Source organism: Apodemus sylvaticus, chromosome 1 (assembly GCF_947179515.1).
Source record: "Apodemus sylvaticus chromosome 1, mApoSyl1.1, whole genome shotgun sequence".
Taxonomy (NCBI): Eukaryota; Metazoa; Chordata; class Mammalia; order Rodentia; family Muridae; genus Apodemus; species Apodemus sylvaticus.
This window is the reverse complement of record NC_067472.1, coordinates 78,251-101,897: the sequence shown is the minus strand read 5'-3', so window position 1 is coordinate 101,897 and position 23,647 is coordinate 78,251. Positions and strand designations below refer to the sequence as shown.

General features: G+C 44.4%; 1 protein-coding gene across 4 annotated transcripts in view; it reads left to right on the top strand.

Annotated features, from left to right (window-relative positions):
- The window catches only part of Grk5 (G protein-coupled receptor kinase 5), a 201,369-nt gene that overhangs the window by 168,822 nt on the left and 8,900 nt on the right, over positions 1-23,647 (top strand). For 3 of the 4 annotated variants that reach the window (XM_052182236.1, XM_052182227.1, XM_052182245.1), the window contains exons 5-13: positions 6,595-6,695; positions 7,329-7,421; positions 10,556-10,619; positions 11,531-11,671; positions 12,851-13,041; positions 15,646-15,683; positions 17,273-17,362; positions 19,476-19,684; positions 22,750-22,887. In XM_052182236.1, the coding sequence (XP_052038196.1) occupies positions 6,595-6,695; positions 7,329-7,421; positions 10,556-10,619; positions 11,531-11,671; positions 12,851-13,041; positions 15,646-15,683; positions 17,273-17,362; positions 19,476-19,684; positions 22,750-22,887 (1,065 nt within the window). Of the gene's footprint in view, positions 1-6,594; positions 6,696-7,102; positions 7,221-7,328; positions 7,422-10,555; positions 10,620-11,530; positions 11,672-12,850; positions 13,042-15,645; positions 15,684-17,272; positions 17,363-19,475; positions 19,685-22,749; positions 22,888-23,647 lie in introns of those variants that run through there. The other variant, XM_052182256.1, reaches the window with a different exon arrangement.

Sequence of the window (23,647 nt, the reverse complement as noted above, 5' to 3'; positions counted from 1 at the left end):
AAAGTACCTGGACCCAAGAAATGTTTACTAAAAGCAGACCAGTACTCCCTAATCTTCACCCCCAAGTATCTGCCTGAAATTCACCCTGACCTTACATTTAGTTCTGACTGAAAAAAAAAAAAAATGGCCTGGTTTGTTATTAAAGAAGACGACCAGGTAACCCTGTCAGGATACTTCTGGTATCCCAAGAGAGAATTCATTTTTCTAAAAATATGTGTCAAACTTGGAACCTAGGACCTTGCAGGTGCTAAGCAAGTACCCTTCCACTGAGTGACTCCTAACTCTAACATATGTGTATATACGATTATTTAGCAAGCATGTTGAGTACCTCCTATGTTCTGAACCTCACCCATTTGTTTCAGCAAGTAGAGTGGGTAAATTTCAGGTTTGGAATTGAGGTTCACCTGAATCAAGTCCACCATTTCCTGAATATTTGGTCTCATACTTATGAAACTTATGGAATATGCCATTTTGGGAGACTGGAGTGAAACACTAACCTGCTTTCCCCCTAGCTCTCTAAGTCTCAGCATACATGTCTATGACCCTGGAACCATGGATTCTGATTTATACATCGAACTTTCCAAGAGCAGCAGAAGTATAATGGGTAGGAAACTCACAGGGAGGACTCAGCACATGATGGCCTCTGCTCAGCCAACAACTGTCAAGCCATCCCTTACCCCTAGTGCCCACAGTTACTTCCTCCAACCCTGGCCACTACTTAGGTGCCTGATTCCCACTCCTTCCCAACTCCTGCAGCCAGTCTTCCTGTAGCTAATGCAAATCTCATGTTGACGGGGGCATTCAGGATACAGTTGTGTGAGTGTCACTTTCTTGTTCTCCTCTCCAAGGACAAATGAGGAGCCCCTAAAACAGCTGCCCCCATTCTTGTCCAGAAGGTCAAACTACTCTTGTTTAGAAGGAAGGGAACCCCTAGGGACCCCTTTGTTTCAGAGTCTTGCTTTTCTGCTGCTCTGCTTATCCTGAGAAAACTGGAAGGTTATTGCAAATAGTTTACATGAGGAATGTCAGCTGCCCACATATGAAAATATACACATCATTAAGGCCTAAGTACTTGTGTCTGGAGATAGAGTGGACAGTCTCCTGGACTGACCTTTTATCTACTAGCAGAACCACTGCTAATGAGTACTAAGTTTCTCAGGGGGATGCTTCCATATGTTGAAGCAAAACATATGCTGGATATTAGCTTGTATGTCTATTCATATACTCATGCATGCACTATATGTGATGTGACATACCATATAAATAGCATTCATCAAAATATGCATAATCTACCATGCCCCCTTTTCCAATGTCCATGGGCCTCCTAACAAGGCTTGCTCTTCAAGGCCACAGTCACATTCTTTTATACTACCTAGGAAGGAGCTTGTCATGCTACTATTTAGGGATAGGGCTCTCTGGCCAAAGTGCCAGGTTTTAAAACTTAGTTTTTAAATCTCAGCTGTGTGACCTTAGGCGAGTCACTTAACTTCTGAGCTGTTTTTGCATCTGTAAAATAGACATGCCAACAATAAAACTTGCCTTGAGAGAGTTATACAAGATCACACTGTGCCTAACCCCTATACCTGCCATGTTAAAGTGTTCATTAAGCAGCCACCATAAGGACAGTGATCATGGCAGTTAACATTGGGAGATGGGGTTAAGGATTTTTTGGCTGTGGGTCCTGAAACCTCTTTTGGGTCATAGGTACTATGATAGGTGAGAAGAGTTTTTTTCCAATGGGAACAAGCAAGGGCCCAGTGGCTTGAAGTCCAGTGCTCACTCAGGAAATGACCAAGGCATTGAGAGAAAGACCAGAAAGGGGAAGCCGGTCTAGAAAGGTATTTTAGTGACAACTCCAAGAAGGTTCATTCCTTGGTCTTGAAAGCAGTGGGGATCATATATATATATTGTGGTATTTAAGAAAACTCCTTTGAGAGCTTTGATTTCAAACTTAGGGATAAGTGATTAGCAGGAATCCATGAGGGGCCTCCTAGGAAGGACTTCTGGAAAGCAGAGTGGTAAGGTGGGGGTGGAGATAGACAACTTGGTTTTGAGTGGAGCTCATGAGGTCAAAATTATGTCTTTCCCATGAAACTAGATCAGAACCTATGAGGTTCAAATCCACAGCCTGCTTGGATGTCCCTCCAAGCAGTTTGTGTGGTAGCACAAGCAAACATTAGGACCTTGATGGTCTATTCTCTGTTTTTCTATACCAGTTCACCATGGTGGATTGAAGAGTGAGCTCCAAGGGGTTCTCCTTTGAGGGTTCTTTCTACACTTCTCACCCCATTTGTAGGGTGTATATTTCCAAGATGACTCAAAGTAGGGCAGAGGACTATTGATGGCCACTGAGGAGATAAGGGAGTGGAGTAGTCTGAAGATCCCAGAACACCTGTTTGTGTATGATCTTTCCACTTTGAATTATCGAAACAAGAGACTTTGATGGAGGGACAAGGTTTTGGTGATGAGAGCCCTATTTGGGCCTTCTCTGCTGCACAGTTCTCTCTTCTCTCTCTCTCTCTCTCTCTCTCTCTCTCTCTCTCTCTCTCTCCCCTCACCTCCCCCCCCACAATTGAGGTCATCAGTAGCTCTATTTTAAGGATGTCCTCTGTAAACTAAAGACTATAGTCTCCACCTGTTCTGTGCCTGTTTTCTAGAATGGTCTCACTATGTAACCTCAGGCCTTCACCTCTTCTTCAGTAAATCTTCTGTTTCCCTTGAGGTCTAGCTTTTATCTTAAACCACTCAATGTTCCCTTCCCAAATTGATCAGTTATTTTTACCTTTTGCTGTTACAGTAAAAACTACACTACTGGGGTGAAAGTGGTCTATGATAAATGTTTCAGGCCTCCCCACCCTTGAGAATAGAAAGCTGGCCCTGTGGCCTCTCCCTTTTATTGGGAAACAGTACTAGAGGGGCTCAATAGTACCATCTCGTGTATCATCTGTTAGACTGCTGGCCTTGGCTGAATAGGCAAAAGTGGTGCTGGGCTTGGCTGCTAGCTGCCCTTGGGCTTGGATCTATCTCTCTGTAAGGTCACCAAGTGAGTGTCAGCAGGTGTGTGTGTGTGTGGTGGTGGTGGTGGTGGTGGTGGTGGTGGTGGTGGTGGTGGTGGTGGTGGGGTGATTTACACATTTCTTGATTAAGTGCTGAGTAAAGTTCTAACTGGTAGCCTTATTCCAGAACAGACCTATGCCTCCCTTTCTATTTTCCTCATCAGCCTGCCTCAGTCCCCAAAATTCCCAGGCTTACTTCTGTTATAAGTTAAGCACTGAAGGTGCTGTGACATCACAGGCAGAACTCTGGAGAGCCAAGCATTACACAGTGCTGTTCTCTGGACAGTGGAATGAGAAGAAGTTGTAATTTTCCACATACACTCAGCCTCCAACCCACCCCCAACCAAGCATATACTCATTCCAAATCTGTTGCTTTACCTACACAGCTTTAGGGTTCCCTAACTCTTCCATCCAATTAAACCACTACTTCAACCATTTCCTCTACACATTCCAAGGCCTGTTGCCCCTGCATCATGCATGACTAACCACTAGTGCTACACTTGAGCATTGCATTGGTTGTGCTCCTAGTTGCCGTGTTGAAGCTTAGGGTCACAGAATGGATGTCACGAGAGGTAATGACAAAAGGGAGGAAAGAGGCCTAGACATAAATGAAAGGACAAGGCCATCCATTATCAGGGGCCTGCCCTGCTTCAGAAAGGAATGTTTTTTTGTTTTGTTTTGTTTTGTTTTGTTTTTTTCTGCATGGCAGTGCCTAGGAAAACTCTTACATGATTTTTTTTTTCTCTTTCTGACTGGAGAGGTATGTTCTGGTAAACTTGGGCTTTGGGAGCTGATAGGGACCCCAAGAACAATTAGAAAAGGCCTCAAGAAGATTAATAGAGCAGAAAAGTCAGTGAGGAACACACAGTAGTGTGCTCAGGAATGTGGCCCATGAACCTGGCCATCTTCTGAGTCTTCTGGCAGGCCCAGGTTTCCAGTCTAGACCTGTTCCTTCTTATTGGCAAAACTCATTCCTTAGAGTCACTGGGAAGAGGATTTGGTCTGAATAACTTAATCTCTTCATGTAGAACCAAAAGCTGAATTTAAAACTATAGTTTCTAAGCCAAGACATTATTATCTTTCTTATTCAAAGCCATTATCCTATAGTTTGCTTGTAGGCAGCCAGCCCCAAGTATAAGGATTGCCTGATATGTGCACAGATGGGTCACCTCCAAACTTATGCTGGTCCTTTTGTCCCTGAGAACCCTGTCTTTTGCCCTTATCTACAGGTAAAGGCTGAAGAGATATAAAGAGGCTTCAGGCTAGGTACTTTTTGTTTCTGACTTCTTCTTCTCAAATTTTCCCAGATAAACCTTATAGGTGGGTGGCAGACTTTACAGTATCTTGCTTTCTACACTGGCAGAGCCTTCAAGGGCTGAGATTATACTGGGAGATGGAGGAAGGAGTCAGATGACCATTATTATTACTTTCAGTCAGATCTCAACCAAGCGTAGTATATCCTGGGTTCAAATACCTTCTCTACCATTTCTTGGCTGGATGATCTTGGTAAAAATTACTTAACCTTTCTGAACTTTCATATTCTACAAGGTGGATTACATAATAGTTCCTACCTCACAAAGCCACAGTATAGATTAAAGTAATATGTGTCAGAGGTTCCATTATTCATTAATTGACAAGTGTTGGGTTTTAGCATATATAAAACATCGCTATAGTTGTTTTTTTTTGTTGTTGTTGTTTTGGTTTTTTGCTTTTTTATTGCTTTTCAATGTTAGCTCTATAAGTAAATTTCATTTGTAAGTAAAGAAAAGTCAGGGGCTAAAAAAATTTAAAGGCCATCAAGTTCTGGTTTTAGTTCATTTTGTATATTTTATGTAACCTGGGGACACTGGGACTTTTCTAATAGGGTATCATCTTATGGTCTGGCATTTGTATGTCTTAACCTTTCTGAACTTCTAACTGGAGAATAACACTGGAGGTCAAGACCACACTGACTTTATTTACCTTGAGGTCAAGACTACACTGGCTTTATTTACCACCCTTCCCATTCCAACTGTCATTTGGGGTGATAAGGAATAAGCTGTATGAAAAACAAATGAACTCTGGCTGAAGTGCACACCTAGTACAGACAGTTTGGCAACTGGGTCCCTCCTGGGTGAAGCTAATAAATGGCTTCCTTCTTCCCCACAGCTCCCATACTTAGCATCTCTATGCTGTCTTTGCTGATCACACTAGTACCCTTTCACTTCAATGATTGACACTTACGCAGTGTGTAGCCATCTACCAGGCATACCTTCACTGCCCTGACCCACCCCCAATTCCAAGTGGCCTACCAGCCAACTGTCTGCCTCTTGAGGCAAATTTACCTATAGATAATGGTTTGTCCTTCTGTCTCATTGCCTGTAGTTATTGGCTTTGAAGAGACTAAACTTTCAGAAGCCTCCAACCTAATTTATATGCTTCTTAGGGGGAAAATTTTTAAAAATTCATCAATGATCAAAGTTCAAAGTAAACTTTAGCATCTCCGAAGCACCTTGCTCCTTCCAGAGAAAGTGATGTAGCCACAGGATGGCAAGGTCAGAGGTTAAAAGCAACACAAGCCCCTGGCTGTGGTATAAGCACTTGCAGGAGACTAAAAATTTCTTTAGGACACAGTTGTAGGTTCTTAGAACAGAGAAGAGGACAGAAATGGACCAGGCAGGGTGTACATAAGGCAGAGGGAACTGCCACCACCTAAGACAGACAGTTCATGGTGGGAAATGTACTCCAGCTGGAGCTTGGTGAAAATGGCTTTGCAGACACACCACCAGGCATTTTCACTGGAGTTAGAGCCTCTCCAGCCAACTGAGGAAGTAATCCTTAAGGGGGATGAGCCCACACAGTGCAGGGCTGGGAAAGAAGCAATGGACTTCAGCATTTGAAACCCTCAGAAATAGAAAGTAAACCACCACCTTTATTCAATAGTGATTTGCCAGATGCTACTGCTCCTCTCACTTCCCCCAGGATCATCTCCCTGTGGGCACTGCCTAATGGACTTAGCAACTCTCTCAGCCCTATAGATACATCTCTGTAGGAGGGAGAGAAAGCATAATTCCATAATTCACATTACATCTTTTGGATTTTCTCAAAATTTCCCTCTAATTTATTAAAATCCCACCTTGACATCCACCTGGTGAGTCAAGTCCTAGGAACATCTGTCAAGAATGAGTGGCAGGGAGGAGATGGGTGAAGCTAGGGAAACCAGACTTTGAGATACTAAGTGACTTCCATGAAGTTACATGGCCAGAAGTTTCACACTACATCTGAATTCATTCACTGCCATATAGTCTAATTAGCCTATCACTACCACACTGAACACTGTCCATGTATCCTATGCCAGTTGTGTGTGTGTGTGTGTGTGTGTGTGTGTGTGTGTGTGTGTGTAGGGGACAGGGGCAGGCAGAGCAGGTGACCACATGCGGGACAGGTGGCTACATCCTTCTACCGTCACCTGGTATCTTTGTCTTTTATGCTGCATCTATGGAGAAACTCCAGCCACCCTGTTCCTTCCTTCTCACTGATAATCATTTCCTTCTTCTAGTCCCCAGTCTTCATTGCCCAAGTTGGACAGGACCTGGTCTCCCAGACAGAGAAGACGCTTCTGCAGAGCCCCTGCAAAGAACTCTTCTCTGCTTGTACTCAGTAAGTGTTCTACCATCATGCTTTGCACACCTGGGCAAGAGCTATGGCCACCTGGGCTCTACTTGGGCAGACTTCTCATTACCTGGGCTGACCCTTACCTACCTGGACAAATTCCCACCTACATGGCTACTTGGGTAGATCCCTATCTTCTTTAAAAGAGAGTGATTTTGCTGGTTCCAGACCCAAACCTAAAGCCTAGGTTTTGGGACTGTATCTCATTCTGTCCCTTACCACCTCTCAATCCTAGCCCCTTCTCTAACTTAGCAAGTCTAGTCCCACTTCTGCTCATGGTGTCTTCAGAGAGTTGTTCCTGAGTTCTAATTTAATATAGCTCATCTCTAGGATTGTTGACTTAATCTGATTTATGTCCCTATTTGAGTATCCACTTCATATTCTTCTGCCCTACTACAGGACCAGAAAGACATGCTGGCCCATGGCAGGACTTAGGAAAACTTGCAAGGTCAATCCAATTTAATCAACCATTGCAGAACAAACAGGCCACTGGTCAGATGTGGAATATCCATTGTAAGGCTTGACTTCTCTGCATTCTGAAGTCAGTAACCCACTAGACTCTGTCTAGCTCCTTCAAGATAGGAATTATAACATGTTCATCTTTCTGTCACTCTGGGCTAGGTCTGTCCATGACTACTTGAAGGGAGACCCCTTCCACGAGTACCTGGATAGCATGTATTTTGACCGTTTTCTGCAGTGGAAATGGTTAGAAAGGTGAGTACTATGCACTCCTCACAGGAGTGCATGTAGGTGTGAGGTAGGGTACAGGATTCATATGTACGAGAATTCATATAAAAATCAGATATCTTCCACAGGCCCCTGACAACAATGAAATTGATTATCCTTCTAATAACTACGTTTTTTGGGTATTCTAGAAATGTTATGTGCTTATGAAAGCAGGTTCTTGGTTGTGCCCACATACATATCATCCTTGCTTTTTGATTCACTGTTATTAGATGATTATTTTTTCTTCTTCTTCTTCTTCTTCTTCTTCTTCTTCTTCTTCTTCTTCTTCTTCTTCTTCTTCTTCTTCTTCTTCTTCTTCCTCCTCTTCCTCCTCCTCCTCCTCCTCCTCCTCTTCTTCCTCGTCCCTCTCTCTCTCCCTCTCCCTTTCCCTCCCTCCCTTTCCTCCCTTCCTCACTTCCTCCCTTGCTCCCTCCCTCACTCCCCTCCTGTTCTGAAATCAGACACTACACCTGCTAAATCTATGTTGACTGTACTCCCAGTCCTTAGTCCTATGTTTTCTGCAACCTTTCCTAAAGAATGAATGACTTTGTACATCAAACTCTGTACACTTTTGGCAGTACTCTCTTAAAAGGCATCTGTAAAAAAAAAAAGTTTTTTCCATCTGCTTAATTCCCAGCAATAACAACTGTGAGACTAATTATTAATTATTAAATGCCCAAGCCATAAGCCATAAGTTCTATGACTTGCTCTTGATTTATTATCCTTTTTATTTGTATCTGAGTTCAGCTATGTGGCTAGTTTCCTCTTTCTGTTTTCTTATGTCTGTCTCTTCAGAGTTCCTGAGGCAAATCTCCCCTTTATGCTATCCTGAGTTCAGCTACCTGCTGGTTTATGTCCATCTCCTCAGTGTTCCTGGGGCAGAGGTCCCATTTATTCTAACCTAAGTTCAACTATGTGGCTGAATGTGTTTTATATATCACTCCTAAGTGTTCTGGGGAAAATCTCTTGTCTCAGACTGTTTCTCAGAATGTTCTCTATCCTTGCCAATGTCCCACCTTCTATTTTCTGCCTCAGCTCACTAGCCATAAGCTTTTTTATTGACAGTGATGCGTATAAGAGATTCTCTCTACAGACACCTGATTGTAACCTGTGAGGGACTGTTCAGTCACCTCCAAAGTGGCCACTTCCAGATTCTAGCCCTGCCAGCATAAGCCCTTCTTCTCCTTGTGCTTTTTATTGGTCTCATGTTTTCCTCCCCACTAGTGAGCACTGGGATATTCATACTCTTTATTTCCACCTCATTATGAGTGAGATTGGGCATCTATCTGTGGTTTATTTGTTGCCTCAATCTCTTCAAAGTCTCTCATGGGCAGATGTAGTCTGTGAAAGCAAGAGTCATGAATGGGACATGACTTGTCTTATTTCTGACTAAGCCAGTCAATGCTGAGGGGGTAAACGGGCAGAACCATTTCATGGTTAACAGAGCTTATAGCTGATTTAAAACATGCCAAGTAGGCTGGGAATGAAAGTTTCCCCTCAGATTTCGCTGTTCATAGAAGCTTGGTACCCCAGTGGTATACTCCATGCTCATAGTAGGAAGACATTTATTCTTTGGCCTTGTAGGAGCCATCTCAAGACTTCAGGTGCATCCTGCTCTGCACACTTCAGGATACTCTGGAGGAAAGCAACCTGCTTACAGCCACTGCATTTCCATACTGCTCAGTGGAAATGACCTAATCAGAGGCTCACCTTTGATCATAGCAGTATTGAGATCCAAGCCTTCAACATATGAACCTTGGGAGTACAGTTTTATATTCAAACCGTGACAGAACCCATGAACAAGGCAATATATATTGTCAGCATGAAGATCTGCCGAGCAGCCTTGTTCTTTGTTACAAATAATAGTGGTATCTACTACAAAAGTAACTTATCAGAAGCTTTGGCATGGGTGCATTTTTCTTATTATTATACCATTTTGCTGAAGATGAGGGGCCTAGAGAGGTTGATAAGTTGACCCTAGGCTACACAAGCAAAAGCCTGGCAAAGGCCTGAATGAATCTAAATCCAAAGTCTTTCACTCAAGTCTTTGATCCTCAGACTACCCGGCAGTCCAATTCTAATTGACTCTTGGCTTTGGCCACTGGCTTTCTTTTTATCTGCACTAGCTTCATGAAATGGACATTTGACTTCTGCAAGTTAAGTATACATCCTTTGGAAGGTACCAAATTCTTAGAGCCAGTAAGGTAAGATTCTAGTTTAGGAATTCCCTACATCATTGATGGTACCCCGTCTTCCTAGTTTTTCCTCCACAATCATGACCTATTCACATCGTGCTATTGAAATATTAAGGGAATTTTCCCCTCCCAGTGTTAACCAAGAATTTCCTAGGATATTGTTGGACAATAATTTTTCTAGTAGAGGAGCTCTGCACTAGTAGTGACTGTTTATTCTCAGTGTATTGTACATAGTTTTGCCAGAACAACTGGGAAGGGGGAGACAGAAAATGATGGGTATTTTATCACGACCTCTTTGGCCATTCAGGGTCTTCTAGTGTCCTGGATGGCTGTCAATATAACAAAGCAGTTCCCTTTAGGAAGATTAAGAGCTGATGATCACAGAGTACCTGGAGAAGATCTGTTCCAGCAAAGTTTACTTTAAGCAAGGTGCACTCACTAATGGGTGCCCAGAACAATGAGTGTGGTCTCCTGATAGGCAGGCTGAGCCCTACAGGTGTTAGGAGGGTTGTGTGTGCCTATGTAGTCTCTGAGCACCAACCCCCACCCACCCAAAGCAAGGATTCTTTATTTGTCTGGCCACAGCTATAAATTTGGGTGAGAGCAGAGGGATGTTGTCAGGGCAATGGTAGAGGCCAGGAGCCTTTAGTTGCCTGGGTTGGGCTGAGCTTCTGCAGATGGCAGTCCTGACTCAATATAGTTAAGCACTGTATGTTTATTCTTCCAAACCTTCTTCCTGCTCTCCTTGGAAAGCCAGGGTGGCCCAGCCCTTAGCTTCCTAGGAACCAGAGCCAGAGTATGGGTCTCTAGCACAGCCTCAGAGGAAGATATTACATGTCCTGGGCTTGTTCCTTGCCAACACTATTTCTTATGGGTCTTAAATCTTAACTTCAGGAAACAAATATCAGATTTCTGATATCTTTCCAGACAACCAGTGACCAAAAACACTTTCCGGCAGTACCGAGTGCTTGGCAAAGGGGGTTTTGGAGAGGTGAGTGAGCACTGAAGGGTCGGGCCTCTGCCCCCTTCCATACCCTTTAAGATCAGTAGTACTTTCAGAAGGATCTTCTTGCTCTATCCTGGCTCTCTGGTAGTAAAGAGGGAGGGTTAAGGGTCTGGCCTGGTGCTGACACACTGGCAAGGGAGAAAAATGGGTAACAGAGCCTTTGCCACCCTGAACAGGCAAGTGAAGTGGAGCTTCTCTTCTGCCAGCCTCAAGTGGGAGCTTCAAGGGAAGGATGGGTCATCACCTGGGTTGTGTTTGAGGAGGGAAACTCAAGGGCTTGAGGGTACTGAAAAACCTTGACCAGTGAGGAGTTCAGATGATACTGTTGGTGTATCTAATTACAGGAATTGAGATTTAATAAACATTCAATATTTGATGCCAGCTTTGTTTTCATTTTAGAGCCAAGGAAAACTGTTCAGAAAAGATGGGTGTTTTAGGCAAGGTCACATAGCCAGTAAAGAGAAGAAGTAGTGCTTAACTCTCAGCGCCTCCTCCCATTCCTTTACTGTAAAGTTAGGGTTCATACGGCTCTTCCTTCACTATTCCCCGAAACAAACTCTTCCAACTGTCAGCAAAAATTTAAGTTATACCTGATGGGGGGATAGGTAACACCCAATGCCTCTTAACTAGTCACCTGACTTTATGTTGTGGCCATTTTAGTACCTTCAAGGCTAGGAGTGTTCTCAGGGAAGGGGTCATGCAGCTAGTTCATAAAGGAAGGAGGAGTCCAAGTTGCACTGGGTATAGAGCTAGATATCCTGAACTACAGCAACCACAGGACAGACCTGCTGGCCTTGGCCCCATCAGTTACAACTCTAGAAACCCAACATCCTGGCCTTGGAGTTGGGTAGACCACTGTAGTATACTATGGCCTGAGTATCTTCCTTTTACTGCAGGTCTGTGCCTGCCAGGTTCGGGCCACAGGTAAAATGTATGCTTGCAAACGCTTAGAGAAGAAGAGAATCAAAAAGAGGAAAGGAGAATCCATGGCACTCAATGAAAAGCAGATTCTTGAGAAGGTCAACAGCCAGTTTGTGGTAAGTGTCCAGGGTCCATTCACAAGCCCATTCTTCTGGTGACGGGACTTTCTTGCCTTGTAAGTAGTAATGGTTCTCCAGTATAACCCATCCATACTTCTGAGATCTCTTTCTCTATGGCCACCATATGAACTCCCCAGTGAACAGAACAAGGCAACTCTAGGTACAGACAGGATCTCTGGGATCCACAAATACTCTTGGCTGGATTCATTGTGGTGGAGACAATCATAGTGGAGTTTCCTAAAGAGGTGATACTTTGTGTGCCTCCTGGCAGTCTAGTCTACGCTCTGCCCAGGTAACAAATTACACACACACAAAAGCCTCTCACCTCCCAATAGCATCACCCTGAGCACCAGTCCTTTAACATGTGGATCTTTACTTATGCAAACCATGACACACCTTCTGGACCCTTCCTGGGGCTCACATTGGGCAGGTATGGAAGGAAGAAGGTCAGCTCCAGCAGTTGGTAGTGGAACACAGTACCTGTGAGCTTAAGCCACCTCTGCCTCTAATTTGTCTCCTTTCCTCAGACATAACTCCTGTTCTTATTAATGCTTACATACAAGTTTTATGGCCTGGCCTATCCCCATCCTGGTCACCATTGGCCAGATTTCATTTGTGCAAACTCCCAAAGTGGAGACTACAGCACAGTATAAGTTGCCTCAGTCTAGCACCACCTGCCTCACCCACTGCACCTTGGGAATCAGGAATCTACCAGTTACATGTCTGTTGACATATCCTGCATAGATTTTCGCAAAGCTGAGTTTTTTTCCAAAAATCCTCACTGCCCTTCCTACAGCATGAAGGGCCACTCTACTTTGCCTTGCTTTTCTGACTAGCCAAATAGGCAGCATCTAGTTTCACAAACTAATGCCCATACATGCTTTTCTGGTATGGGAGCTGTCATCACACGGGTAGACTTTCTGAAAGGACAGGGTTCTATTTGCCTATGTCCCCTTCAGCCCTTTACTTTGAGACACTTAATAGAAGATCTGTGCATGGGTTCTTCACTGGGTATGAGAGAAAGCAGGCAGGATCACTGAGAGGAAGTGTAGGCACAGAGTATCAGCTGCTTTGTACCCCCCACTCCCCTACTTCCCAGTCTTATTGATCCCAGAGAAGGGGATATTAGTCGGTGACAGTTGCTATGACCTCACTGTGCTGTTCTTGTGTTTCCAGGTCAACCTGGCCTATGCCTATGAGACCAAAGATGCACTATGCCTGGTTCTGACCATTATGAATGGTGGTGACCTGAAGTTTCACATCTACAACATGGGGAATCCTGGCTTTGAGGAAGAGCGAGCCTTGTTTTATGCAGCTGAGATCCTCTGTGGCCTAGAAGACTTACACCGTGAAAACACTGTCTATAGGTGAGCAGTGCTCTCAGAGTCTGGCTGGGCTCCTGCATCCTTCCAACAGTATCCTAGGGTTCCCAGGCACCCAGCTAGTGAGATGGACCCCTCTCCTATGGTGTTTCTGACCTCTAATGATTAGAGAAGCCAACCTTGTGATGGTATTCTCCAAACTTCTCCTCCAAAGAGAGGCTGTGATCACTGCCACCCTGTTATCCTGTACCCAGGGATACTCAGTGGATCCTGGTGGCTACTATCTGGAATCAGTCCCAGAAAGATGTGGGGAGAGTCACTGTCCAAGGGCATCACATTGCCACATATCCTGCCATACCAATCCTGGGCCTGCTCTAACTTTCACCTACCTCCCCTCTCAATACCACCATGGCTTAGACTCTATAGAACACCGTACAAATTTCTTCTCACAGTGAGCAGGGCTTCATGGTATTCTCACAGTGCAGAGGATATTTTTAAAGCTTTGTTGCCCCCCTGAACTTTAAAAAGGTTTTACTTTTATTTATTAAATCTTACATATGTGTGTGTTTGTGGGTTTCTCTGCATTTGTGCCTGCTAAGTCTAGAAGGGTCAGTGGCTGCCCTGGAGCTGGGATTGTAGGTAATTGTAAACTACCTTGATATGGTGCTGGGAACCAAACTCTGGTTCTTTGGAAAATATTAAGTGCTCTTAACCACTGAGTTGTCTCTCCTTCCTCCCCTACTGCGTTTTGAATGAATATTGTATTACTCCTTTATGTGTTCAGAAGAAAAGGCTGATGTTTTGATATTGGTTAGTTACATCACATTTTTTCAAGGAACCCACTGGAATATAATTGTAGCAAATTGATTTCCACCATCATCTGTTTAAAAAAAAAAACTGTGATAAGTGCCTAACTGATGTTATTAGGAACTCTACGCTGGGCACTGTCAGCGTATAGGACCCTGTCAGTCCTCACAGACCCTCAGGCACCTACACAGTAAGTTGAATTTACATGGATTTATGGGTAAAGATTCTCTTAGCACCCTACCAGGTTTTACAAATGAATGTTCTCCATGGCTCTTACTCCAATCTGTAGTCCCAGTGTTTCTGGGATTTGTTTTTTATTTTTTGTAATTGAAGTAAAAAGTTAGATTTTCCCTTAAGGGTTGAAAACAAAGAACCTCCTTCATTGTTTTTACTTAAAAGAAAGTGTGTTGGAGTCAGGGTGGGCAACCCTGGAGTTCCAAATTTCCTTCTTCTAGGGCAGCACTAAAACCTAAGGTGGTGGTTTTTAACTTTTCTAATGCTTTTACCCTTTAATGCTGTTCTTCATGTAGTGATCCCCAATCATAAATATCTGTACTTCATATCTATAATTTTGCTACTGTTATGAATTGTAATATAAACATCTGTGTTTTCTGATGGTATTAAGCAACCCCTGTGAAAGGGTCATCTAACTCCTGCCCCAAAGGAAGTTGAGACTTCACAAGTTGAGAACCACTGACCTAAGGTATTCCTTCCTATCCTGACCTCCTGCTCTGGATTGTCTATGAATTTGATCCTGTCTAGTGGTCTCTGACAAGCTGTGGTTTTCAACACATAGCCATTGGTATCTTGAGTTGAGAGTTCTTGTCCTTACTTAGAATTACTAGCACATCAAAAGAAACCCATGTAAATAATAAAAATCAGATGGACTTAGCAGGCACAAATGCAGAGAAACCCACAAACACACACATATGTAAGATTTAATAAATAAATAAATAAAGATGGTTTGTAATTTTAAAAGGGATATGCAAATACCTACCTCATTTGGTGAGAATGCCTAGGATGTGGGTACATGAACCACCTACAACTAGACCTGCCATCAGGTAAACAAAGCTGGCTGGTACAGAATGGGAGCCTCTGTCCAGATGCCAGTATTGTCATCCCTGGGATGTAACAGCATGGTACAGATCCCAATCTAAACTGCTCCTTTACCCAGCTTTTACTGGGAAATCCAGCATCTTCTGCCTGTTCTCTCTGGTAAGGCAAAGATTCCCCTTTATGAGTAAGATCTTGTCACTGAAGAAAGGAGATTTTGGAAATAAGGTAAAGCAGCCCCACTGCACTGGCAGCTGTGTTGTATATCTGAGCTGCTTCCCAGGTTTTGACACAGCGGAACTTAGATATGCTAGCTTCCTGGGACTCCATCATAAGAGTCTTTCCTCTAGCCTATCTTTACCTTTAGCTTTCTTCCCAATGGTAGAGCTGATGCTCTGAGCTTTGTAACTTCTCTTTGTTTCCAGGACCTGCTCTGTCCGCAGGGTATTCTGTCATGTCTGGTCTTCCCAGCCCTCCAGAGAGTCTCTGACCATACTAGCCAGTGTCCTCTGCACATGAACCACTTGTGTAAGGACAAGCACCAGAATTGGCCTTTACTAACCACCTAGCCAATGACAAACCTCAGCATTTATGTTAAATTTCTTGGAGGAGAAAAATGAGCACACAGTGGTCTTGACTGAGAGAGACCAGTCTACCTCAGTCCAGAGGTAGGAGGCAGATATCTTATGATACCTAGGCCTGACTGGCACCAAAGGGTCAATCCAGATATAGCTTGTCTTTGCTGCCTGGAATAGCCATATTCAGATGCCTGTTTTTTTCATCTTGCAGAGATCTAAAACCCGAAAACATCTTGCTGGATGATTATGGTAAGTCAGGGGCTGGAAAATGATGGCCTTTTCTGTTTGAGTATCTGAGGCTAGTGTTCTAAAATACCCAGAACAAGGAATTGCAGAGATTCTTAGGAATGAAGAGGGTTAGGCCAGGACCATGGGAAGGAATGAGACTGATGGGGCAGAGGACCCCACTCCTGTTATTCTTGGGCCTGAGGGGGACTCCTACTTCTTTTAGCAAAGTAGCTCAGTTGACTGTGACATCAGACTCAGTGTCAGCACTGAAAATCCATGCTACTTGTCTTGGTCCTTGTTCTGTTTGTTAGGCTGAGACCACAGGACTATTCTGGCCACTATGGAGAGGATGGATACATACATACATACATATATACATACATACATACATACATCATACATACATACATACATACATACATACATACATACATTGTGAGGGTACTACATGATGGCCCAATGAAAACAGCCTGTTGACTCTAGCCGGCTGTAAACATGTCATTATATGTGTACTATCATTAATACTTGCTTTTGGGTATTAGCATGTAGTAAGCAGCCCCTCAAACCTATAGAGTAGTTTTCTTATGTACCTGACTAGCTCTTCCCATCTCCATAGAAAGGGAGGTGGTATCCAAGTGTCTATCTTGCATGTAATAAACCCGAGGGCTCAGAGGAACCAGCCTGATAGTAACACTACTATCTGCATGTTCTTCTGCATGGTCTTGGGACACACAGCATATCCACCCACAATTGATGACCTGGAAAGAACTGTGTGTGGAGGAATGCGGAGCACAGGGTCCTCTGGGTGGTCCAGACTACAGTGTGTTCTATTAACTACTCACACTGAAGCCCCACAAGGCGCAGTCCATTGCTGGTACTCACATACTATCTTTTCTGTCAGATACCACAGAACTGGAGGCCATCTAAGCCACTCAGGCCCAACAGACATTTATGGACAAAGGCATGTGTTCCTTCCTGAGTATGAAATGTAGCCATCACCCTGCCTAGAAGGTGTGACAGAGAGAGAAGTAGAACTCTCCGTGTGATGCTGCCTGGGTCTTGGGGAGCAGACTCTGAGCTCAGATTCTAGACCAGGCACCACCCTTCTCATTTCTCCATCTCTTCGAAGGAGAAAAAACAAACCACCTCCAAAGACCAATCAGGAAGGCAGGGAGTGGCTTCCCAAATTGCTTTAAAGTTTTTTTCCCTTAAGCAAATTGTTGCAAAATGTCAAGAACCTCATATTTTTCCTATGAAGCAATCACTGAAACAGCCAGGACATTTTAAACTCTGTGACCTCAGCCTTTCCGGAAGCTCACTGGGGCATTAAATGTGGCAAGTCAGCCAGTGGCCAGCCTTGTCCAAGCATCTTGCTGCATCTTTATTAATATTCTCATTATGTGCAAGAAGAGGATTTTTTAAAGCTCTGTTGCCCCTTCTAGTTTTTATTTTTATTTTTTTTAAAACTTGCATATGTGTATGTTACATGGTTACCCTGAGACACCAAACTGATGTCACATCTTCATTGGACAGAAGCCTAGAAAGTCTGTGGCCCTGACCAGGGTGTCCACATGACCACAGGAACCCATTAACCCTGCTGTCCCCAACAGGCCACATCAGGATCTCAGACCTGGGACTGGCCGTGAAGATCCCTGAGGGAGACCTTATCCGTGGCCGGGTAGGCACTGTTGGCTACATGGGTGAGTCATACCTTGTCCCTGTCACACACTGAGCCTCCCCAAGGTCATCCATTCCTAAATCCCCCAGTCTTTGTTTAGCTGGTCAGAATTACTATGCTAATCTTCCACAGAAATGCCTGGTGGGAGACTTCAATCAGGTAGAGTGATACACTAGGACTAAGGGTGTGATCTAAAACTGATTTCTCTGTAGCCCCCAACCACAAGCCAACATAGGTCTCAACATCCAGCCATCCTGGGAGTATGGTGGCCAGAGCCCAGCAGTAGCACTTCTATGGGAGCCCTTATTGAAGTAGGACCTACTTTGATGAAGTATCTTCCTTTTTGAGGAAACTCCTGAGAAGACCCCAGGGGATGTAGGGGGTCACCTGAAAGTGTTAGACTCAACCCCAATTGCCCAGGCCTGTACCCACAGATGATGTGGGGCATTCAATACATTATCTCTGGTTCTTGAGGGCCCAGACAACAAAACACTTGGCAACCTATAGAATATGTGCATATGTGACTATGAGAATTCTGATAGTTAGATCTGACATATCTGAGGGATATATAGAGAATAGGTGGTTGGGTGTTGGGTTCATAGCACAAAGGTTCTTGTACCCACAGATCAGAAACCAGGAATGTTAAACACACAGGATTGTCTTTTCAGTGGGAAAGATGAGAAACCTGTTCTTCCATCCACAAAGCAGAGATTGGAAGTGATTAAGAACCTGGTCATCTGAATTATCTGTTGAACCAGGCCATATCAAGCTCCTACAACCAGAACTGGATGTAGCTAGAAATCTAAATGACTCATAGCTCCTCACAAGCTCCCACAACCAGGATCAGAGGGGGCTAATAAGCCAAATGACCTCTGTGTTATCTGTTTGACTGAGACCAGGCCAGACCCTTAGGCCCTTAAGTACAGGTAGCCTACCTCTAGAACCTGTCTCCTTGGAAGAAATTACACTACCCTGAGTTGAGTTTCAATGTAATTATGCTTTCTTGTGCACTGATTGTATTACACCAGGAAACTTTTTTCTAAAATAAATACATTGGGAATAAGCCACTTGTTATTAGACCCCCTGAAGTCTAATCCAAGTTGATGAAGTTCATCTATACCAGGTTTTCATTCTTATCTATAAACATGATTCACTTCCCTTATGATACCTGTAAGGACCCTCTCAGATCAGGAATGGATGAGTGAATGTTGCATATATGAATGTTGCATATATGCATCATAGAAGGACAGATGAGCATACATACAGATACATATACACCTGTCCATGTACCTGCACGGAAATATGCTTCCACATTTGCTTTGCTCTCCTTTGGACACAGTGCTAAATGATTTGTCTACATACAGACTCTGTCGTGTGTCCACTGATGCATATCATGTGTACATGGTTTTCATTCTGGATGGCCTTAAGATACGTAGTGGTCTCTTTTGTCTATGAGTCATTTTGCCAACGTTGTATTGAAGATACAATAAGAGATTTTATTTTATGTGTATGGGCCTGCATGTATGTCTGTGTACCCTGTGTGTATTTAGTGCCCACAGAGGCCAGAAGAGTATTGGATCTCCTGAAACTAGAGTTACCTGCTATATGGGTACTGGGAATTAAACCCAGGTCCTCTACAATAGCAGTCAGTTTATGCTGCTAGCCACTGAGCCTTTCCACCTTGTCCCGCAAAAGATGATTCAAAGTCCATGTAGATTGAATTTAATCTTTAATTTAGATGGGCATTCTTCTTCATTGAAATAAATATGTATGCAATATATCCTGTGTTGGGAACCATGCCTGTCACTGGGGACAAAGCAATGAGAGCTATATTGTGTGTTCTGTCTGAGGAGACATGTCCATCCACCATAATCAGAGTTCTGAAGCCACTGTCAGAATTGGGCACAGTGAAATACCACTAGGGAAGGCTTTCTCAGGACAAAGTGATGTTTACCCACCTGCTGGGTTGCAGTTGGAGATTGAAAGGAAGTAGCCCCAGCTTAAAACTCTGGTTTTTCTGTGAGAGTGCTACACCCTTGGTTACTGCGGAGATGAGGAGCAGCACTGGGCTGTGTTACTTAGGCTGCATTATGCTGCTAGCCGTCCACCACTCTCTCCCCTCCTTCTGTCCTCAGCCCCAGAAGTTCTGAACAATCAGAGATATGGCCTGAGCCCTGACTACTGGGGCCTGGGCTGCCTCATCTATGAGATGATTGAGGGCCAGTCACCATTTCGAGGCCGCAAGGAGAAGGTTAAACGGGAAGAGGTGGATCGCCGCGTGCTAGAGACTGAGGAGGTGTATTCCTCCAAGTTCTCTGAAGAGGCCAAGTCCATTTGCAACATGGTAAGCTCCTGGTAAGCCAGATGCTGCTTGCTTATAGGCTTCTTCCCAGTGGTGGTTCCAGCCTTTGCCTAGAACACCTAGCATATTGGACTGGATACCCCATGAATCAAGGAATATGGGTTGAGGTGAACACCCATGAAGGTGTGTAGCTTCGTGGAAAAGTCAGCAAAGCATAAAGATGATAGCCCAAGTTGGTTCACAAGCAAGTTCCTGCCCTTGAATTTGGCCTCCTATTCCCTCCACTCTGGATTCTAGACACTGGACTGAGGGCAAGGACTGCAAGGCTGGTGTTGATGTACTTAGAGTTGTTGAACATATTCTCAGTTTTCCATCCATTATGTAGAACGGTGGTCCCAGCTCAAGTTCTGTATGGCAGCATCTGTGGATGGGCAGGACCTTCAAGTGAAGAGGTTAGAATAACTGGGGTGTGTTGGGGCCAGGTATGGATACTGGACAGCTAGAGAGGAAGGAGTGGTGGTGGCTATAAGGTCCCCTCAGCCAAGGTAGACACTGTTCCATAGCTGGTCCTTAGGCCCTTCTTTGGATTTGTTATGGAATCAGCTACTTCCTGCTCCTGCCTGGATCTCAGTCTCCTAAGACTCACCACAGGAAGATGCACTCTGATGTTTTCTGTCCCTGAGTGCCTAGATCCACACACTTGCAAGCCCATGTGGCAAAGTACCTTCCTCTGGAGCCATACTATACCCTGAGCAGCAGAGAATCCCAGCCTGAAAGGGGCCTCTCCTCTCATTCCTGAGTCCCCAAGTAGCCCTTGGGCAGGTTCAACTGAACACACACCAAAAGCCCAGGGTGGACCTTAGGGAAGACCAGGACTGGAAACTTGAAGGGAAGTAACTAAGCTTTTACATTCAGAGGACCAGGGAACCCTGGAGGCTAGGCTATCTCATTCCCAGGTAATCCCTTTCCTGCTACCACCCCTGCCTGGCTACTTCTGTGTTATAGAGCTAGTAAGGATTTGGGGCTGGATCTGCCCTCTGATCATATATAAAAGAAGAGGAAGTGTTCTTCTGCTACTGACACGTGTAAAAGACATGATGAAGAAAGGCATGTAACATGTAGACCACAACCCCAAAACCTGTTAACCAGTCTCAAAGAAGCACTGCAACAAACTGTCACAGCAGTGCAGTCAGGATGAAATAGTGGAGGGATAGGCAGTAGAGGTTAGGGATGTGGAGAAATGGCTACCAGTGATACTTGTTATGTCATGGTCAGCTATCTGTGTGATGTTTTGGTTTTTATTTTTGTTTTTGGTTGGTTTTGTTTGTTTGTTTGTTTGTTTGTTTGTTTGTTTTGGGTTTTTTTTTTTTAATTTGGTTTTTTTGAGACAGGGTTTCTCTGTATAGCCCTGGTTGTCCTGGAACTCACTCTATAGACCAGGCTGGCCTCGAACTCAGAAATTCGCTTGCCTCTGCCTCCCATAGTGCTGGGTTTACAGGTGTGCTCCACCACCGCCTGGCCTATCTGTGTAATGTAACAAGACTGTAGGAGGCATCACAGTCTTAGGTCAGGGTCAGGAGTTCCAAGAAGCCTATCTCAAGAAACATCAACAAGGATATGAACCTACTGAGAGGGAGGCAAACATGACCTCTGCTTCTAACCACTACCACTATCACCACCATTCTACTTCCCCACAAACCTCCATTTCAACCCCAGGTTTTGTGAGCTGGAGCTCTTGCTGTAACCAGGACCAAAACTGTCCCTCTCCTGCCCCCTTGTGGCCACCAAGGGAAATATGTTGGCTGAAAAGTGCCAAGCGATTGTACACATGGAAGTACCACCAGAAACCCCAAGCCTTGCTCTGTCTTCCCTTGGAGATCTTGGATTCTGGTCTGGACTTTATCCTCTTGTAATCCACAGCATCTCAGTCTTGCCACTCTTCTCTTACTCCTTTAGCAGGTGCTGACTTAGGCTACTGCAATACCTGACCTACACACCATAGAGGCAGCTACACAAACAGCAGAGAAGTTGTTCTCCGTGCCATTTTGGCAGCCATGCCCCTTGAGGTACAGAAGTTCATACTTCCAACTTTCCTGTCCCTTGGATCTAATTCTGAATTGAGGCCCCTGCTGAGTCCCATCTCTATACCTTCTCCACGCTCCCTTGAGTCCTTCACCATTTGACTCTCCCGGTCATCCCAAATTATACACGGTCCTCCACATACAGGGAGCCAACTCTGCCTTCTCCCACCATAACCACACCTTCTCTCATGATAATGTACACCTGATAATCATCCTTGACACCATATGGGTGGATGTTCTCTTCCACTTGTATGGCATATTTTAGAAATAGACAAATGTTAACTTAACCAAGCTTTTCAAATGAAGAGATTTTATACTAAAACCCTGATTTTCTAGCGCTTTTGGAAAGCAAAAGTCTCGTTTAAATGCCATTCCTTCCTAGTAGAAGCTGATAAGCAACCCAACCCTATCTCTCATCCTTCTTTTCATCTTCTTATCCTTGATGATCCCCCAATCTACCAGCACTGTAGGGGCTGTATTGACAGGCTCAGCTACTACACAGCCTTGCTTCTTTGATGTTTCTTGGGATAGAGCATGGCCCAGTTACTTATATCTAGAAAAACTTGAGGCCAGAGAGATGGTTCAGCAGATAAAGCATTTTTTAATGCAAGCCTTGTGACCTGAGCTCAAGTGCTGGAACTCCTGTGACAGGTAGAGGGACAAAGCTGACTCCACAAAGTTGTCTTCTGATCTCCATACACATGCTGTGGCACATACATCAACACACAATAAGTAAACATTATAAAACAAAATAAAATAGAAAAGAGAAGCCCAGATGTAGGCACTAACCTGAGCCACCAGCCTGATACACAGGCAACTGAAAGCATGACAAAGATATGATCTGGTCCTTTCCTTGATGATACATCAGTTCTTCTAACTGGGGAGACAACCTCCTCCAGACGGTGAACTTTAGGAGGTGGCACTGGGAAGGCTAGAGCTACAGTCACAGATGTTCCTTTGTCCTTCTGGCCCATGGGCAGATGGAAAGACCCAATTATATGGCCTCATGGGACTCTCTTGTCACAGCTGCTCACCAAAGACTCGAAGCAGAGGCTGGGCTGCCAGGAGGAGGGGGCTGCCGAGGTCAAGAGGCACCCCTTCTTCAGGAACATGAACTTTAAGCGCCTGGAGGCTGGGATGTTGGACCCTCCCTTCGTTCCAGATGTGAGTAGTCACTATTGCTCCCAGGAGCTCAAAAGTCATCTATCCAAGCCATGCTTTCTATCAGACCCTGAATTGTGCCTCACACAATGCCTCAAATCAGCTAACCCATCTGCCCTCCTGGCGCACCAAAGATTGCTCACTGCCCCTGCCCACTCTGGCTACTTTGTGGCAGTGTTACAGATCTCAGTGTTAGAATATACAGATGGGGTATGAACCCTGGAGCCCCCTTGCTGGTTGTTCAGAGACTTGGGTACTCTCTCCAGAATAGGGCACCTAGACAACCTTCAGGTCTTCTTCTGTTCAGTGAAGTCCAAAACACCTCCCCTTTCTTAATCTGCCAGATATATTGAAGGTTGAAATGAGACCAAAATGGAAAATTAGTATTGAGGACCATCTCAGTCAGTTTTAACTGAGCATCTGCTGTCCGGTTCAATTAGGATTCTCCTTGCCAATACTCCACTAGGTCTATTATAACCCATGTCCACATTCACAAACGAGTCCCACCCAGCAAGGTCTTTTTGTGCCTCTGTACTTTAAGTCTCAGCAGATTAAGGATTCTTGTTGGGGCCTTGTGGACACTACAGAAACATGGGAGATGGGAACTAGCTTGTATTAGCTCTTGAAAATTGACAGATGTAGTACACATCTCTTCAGAGCCCTCTTCTCAGTCACCTCAGGACAAGAGCCTGCAGTAGGCCAAAATGGGAATGATGACACCTTAACAACTGGTGAATATTACAAATCAGAGCTTTCCAAGACC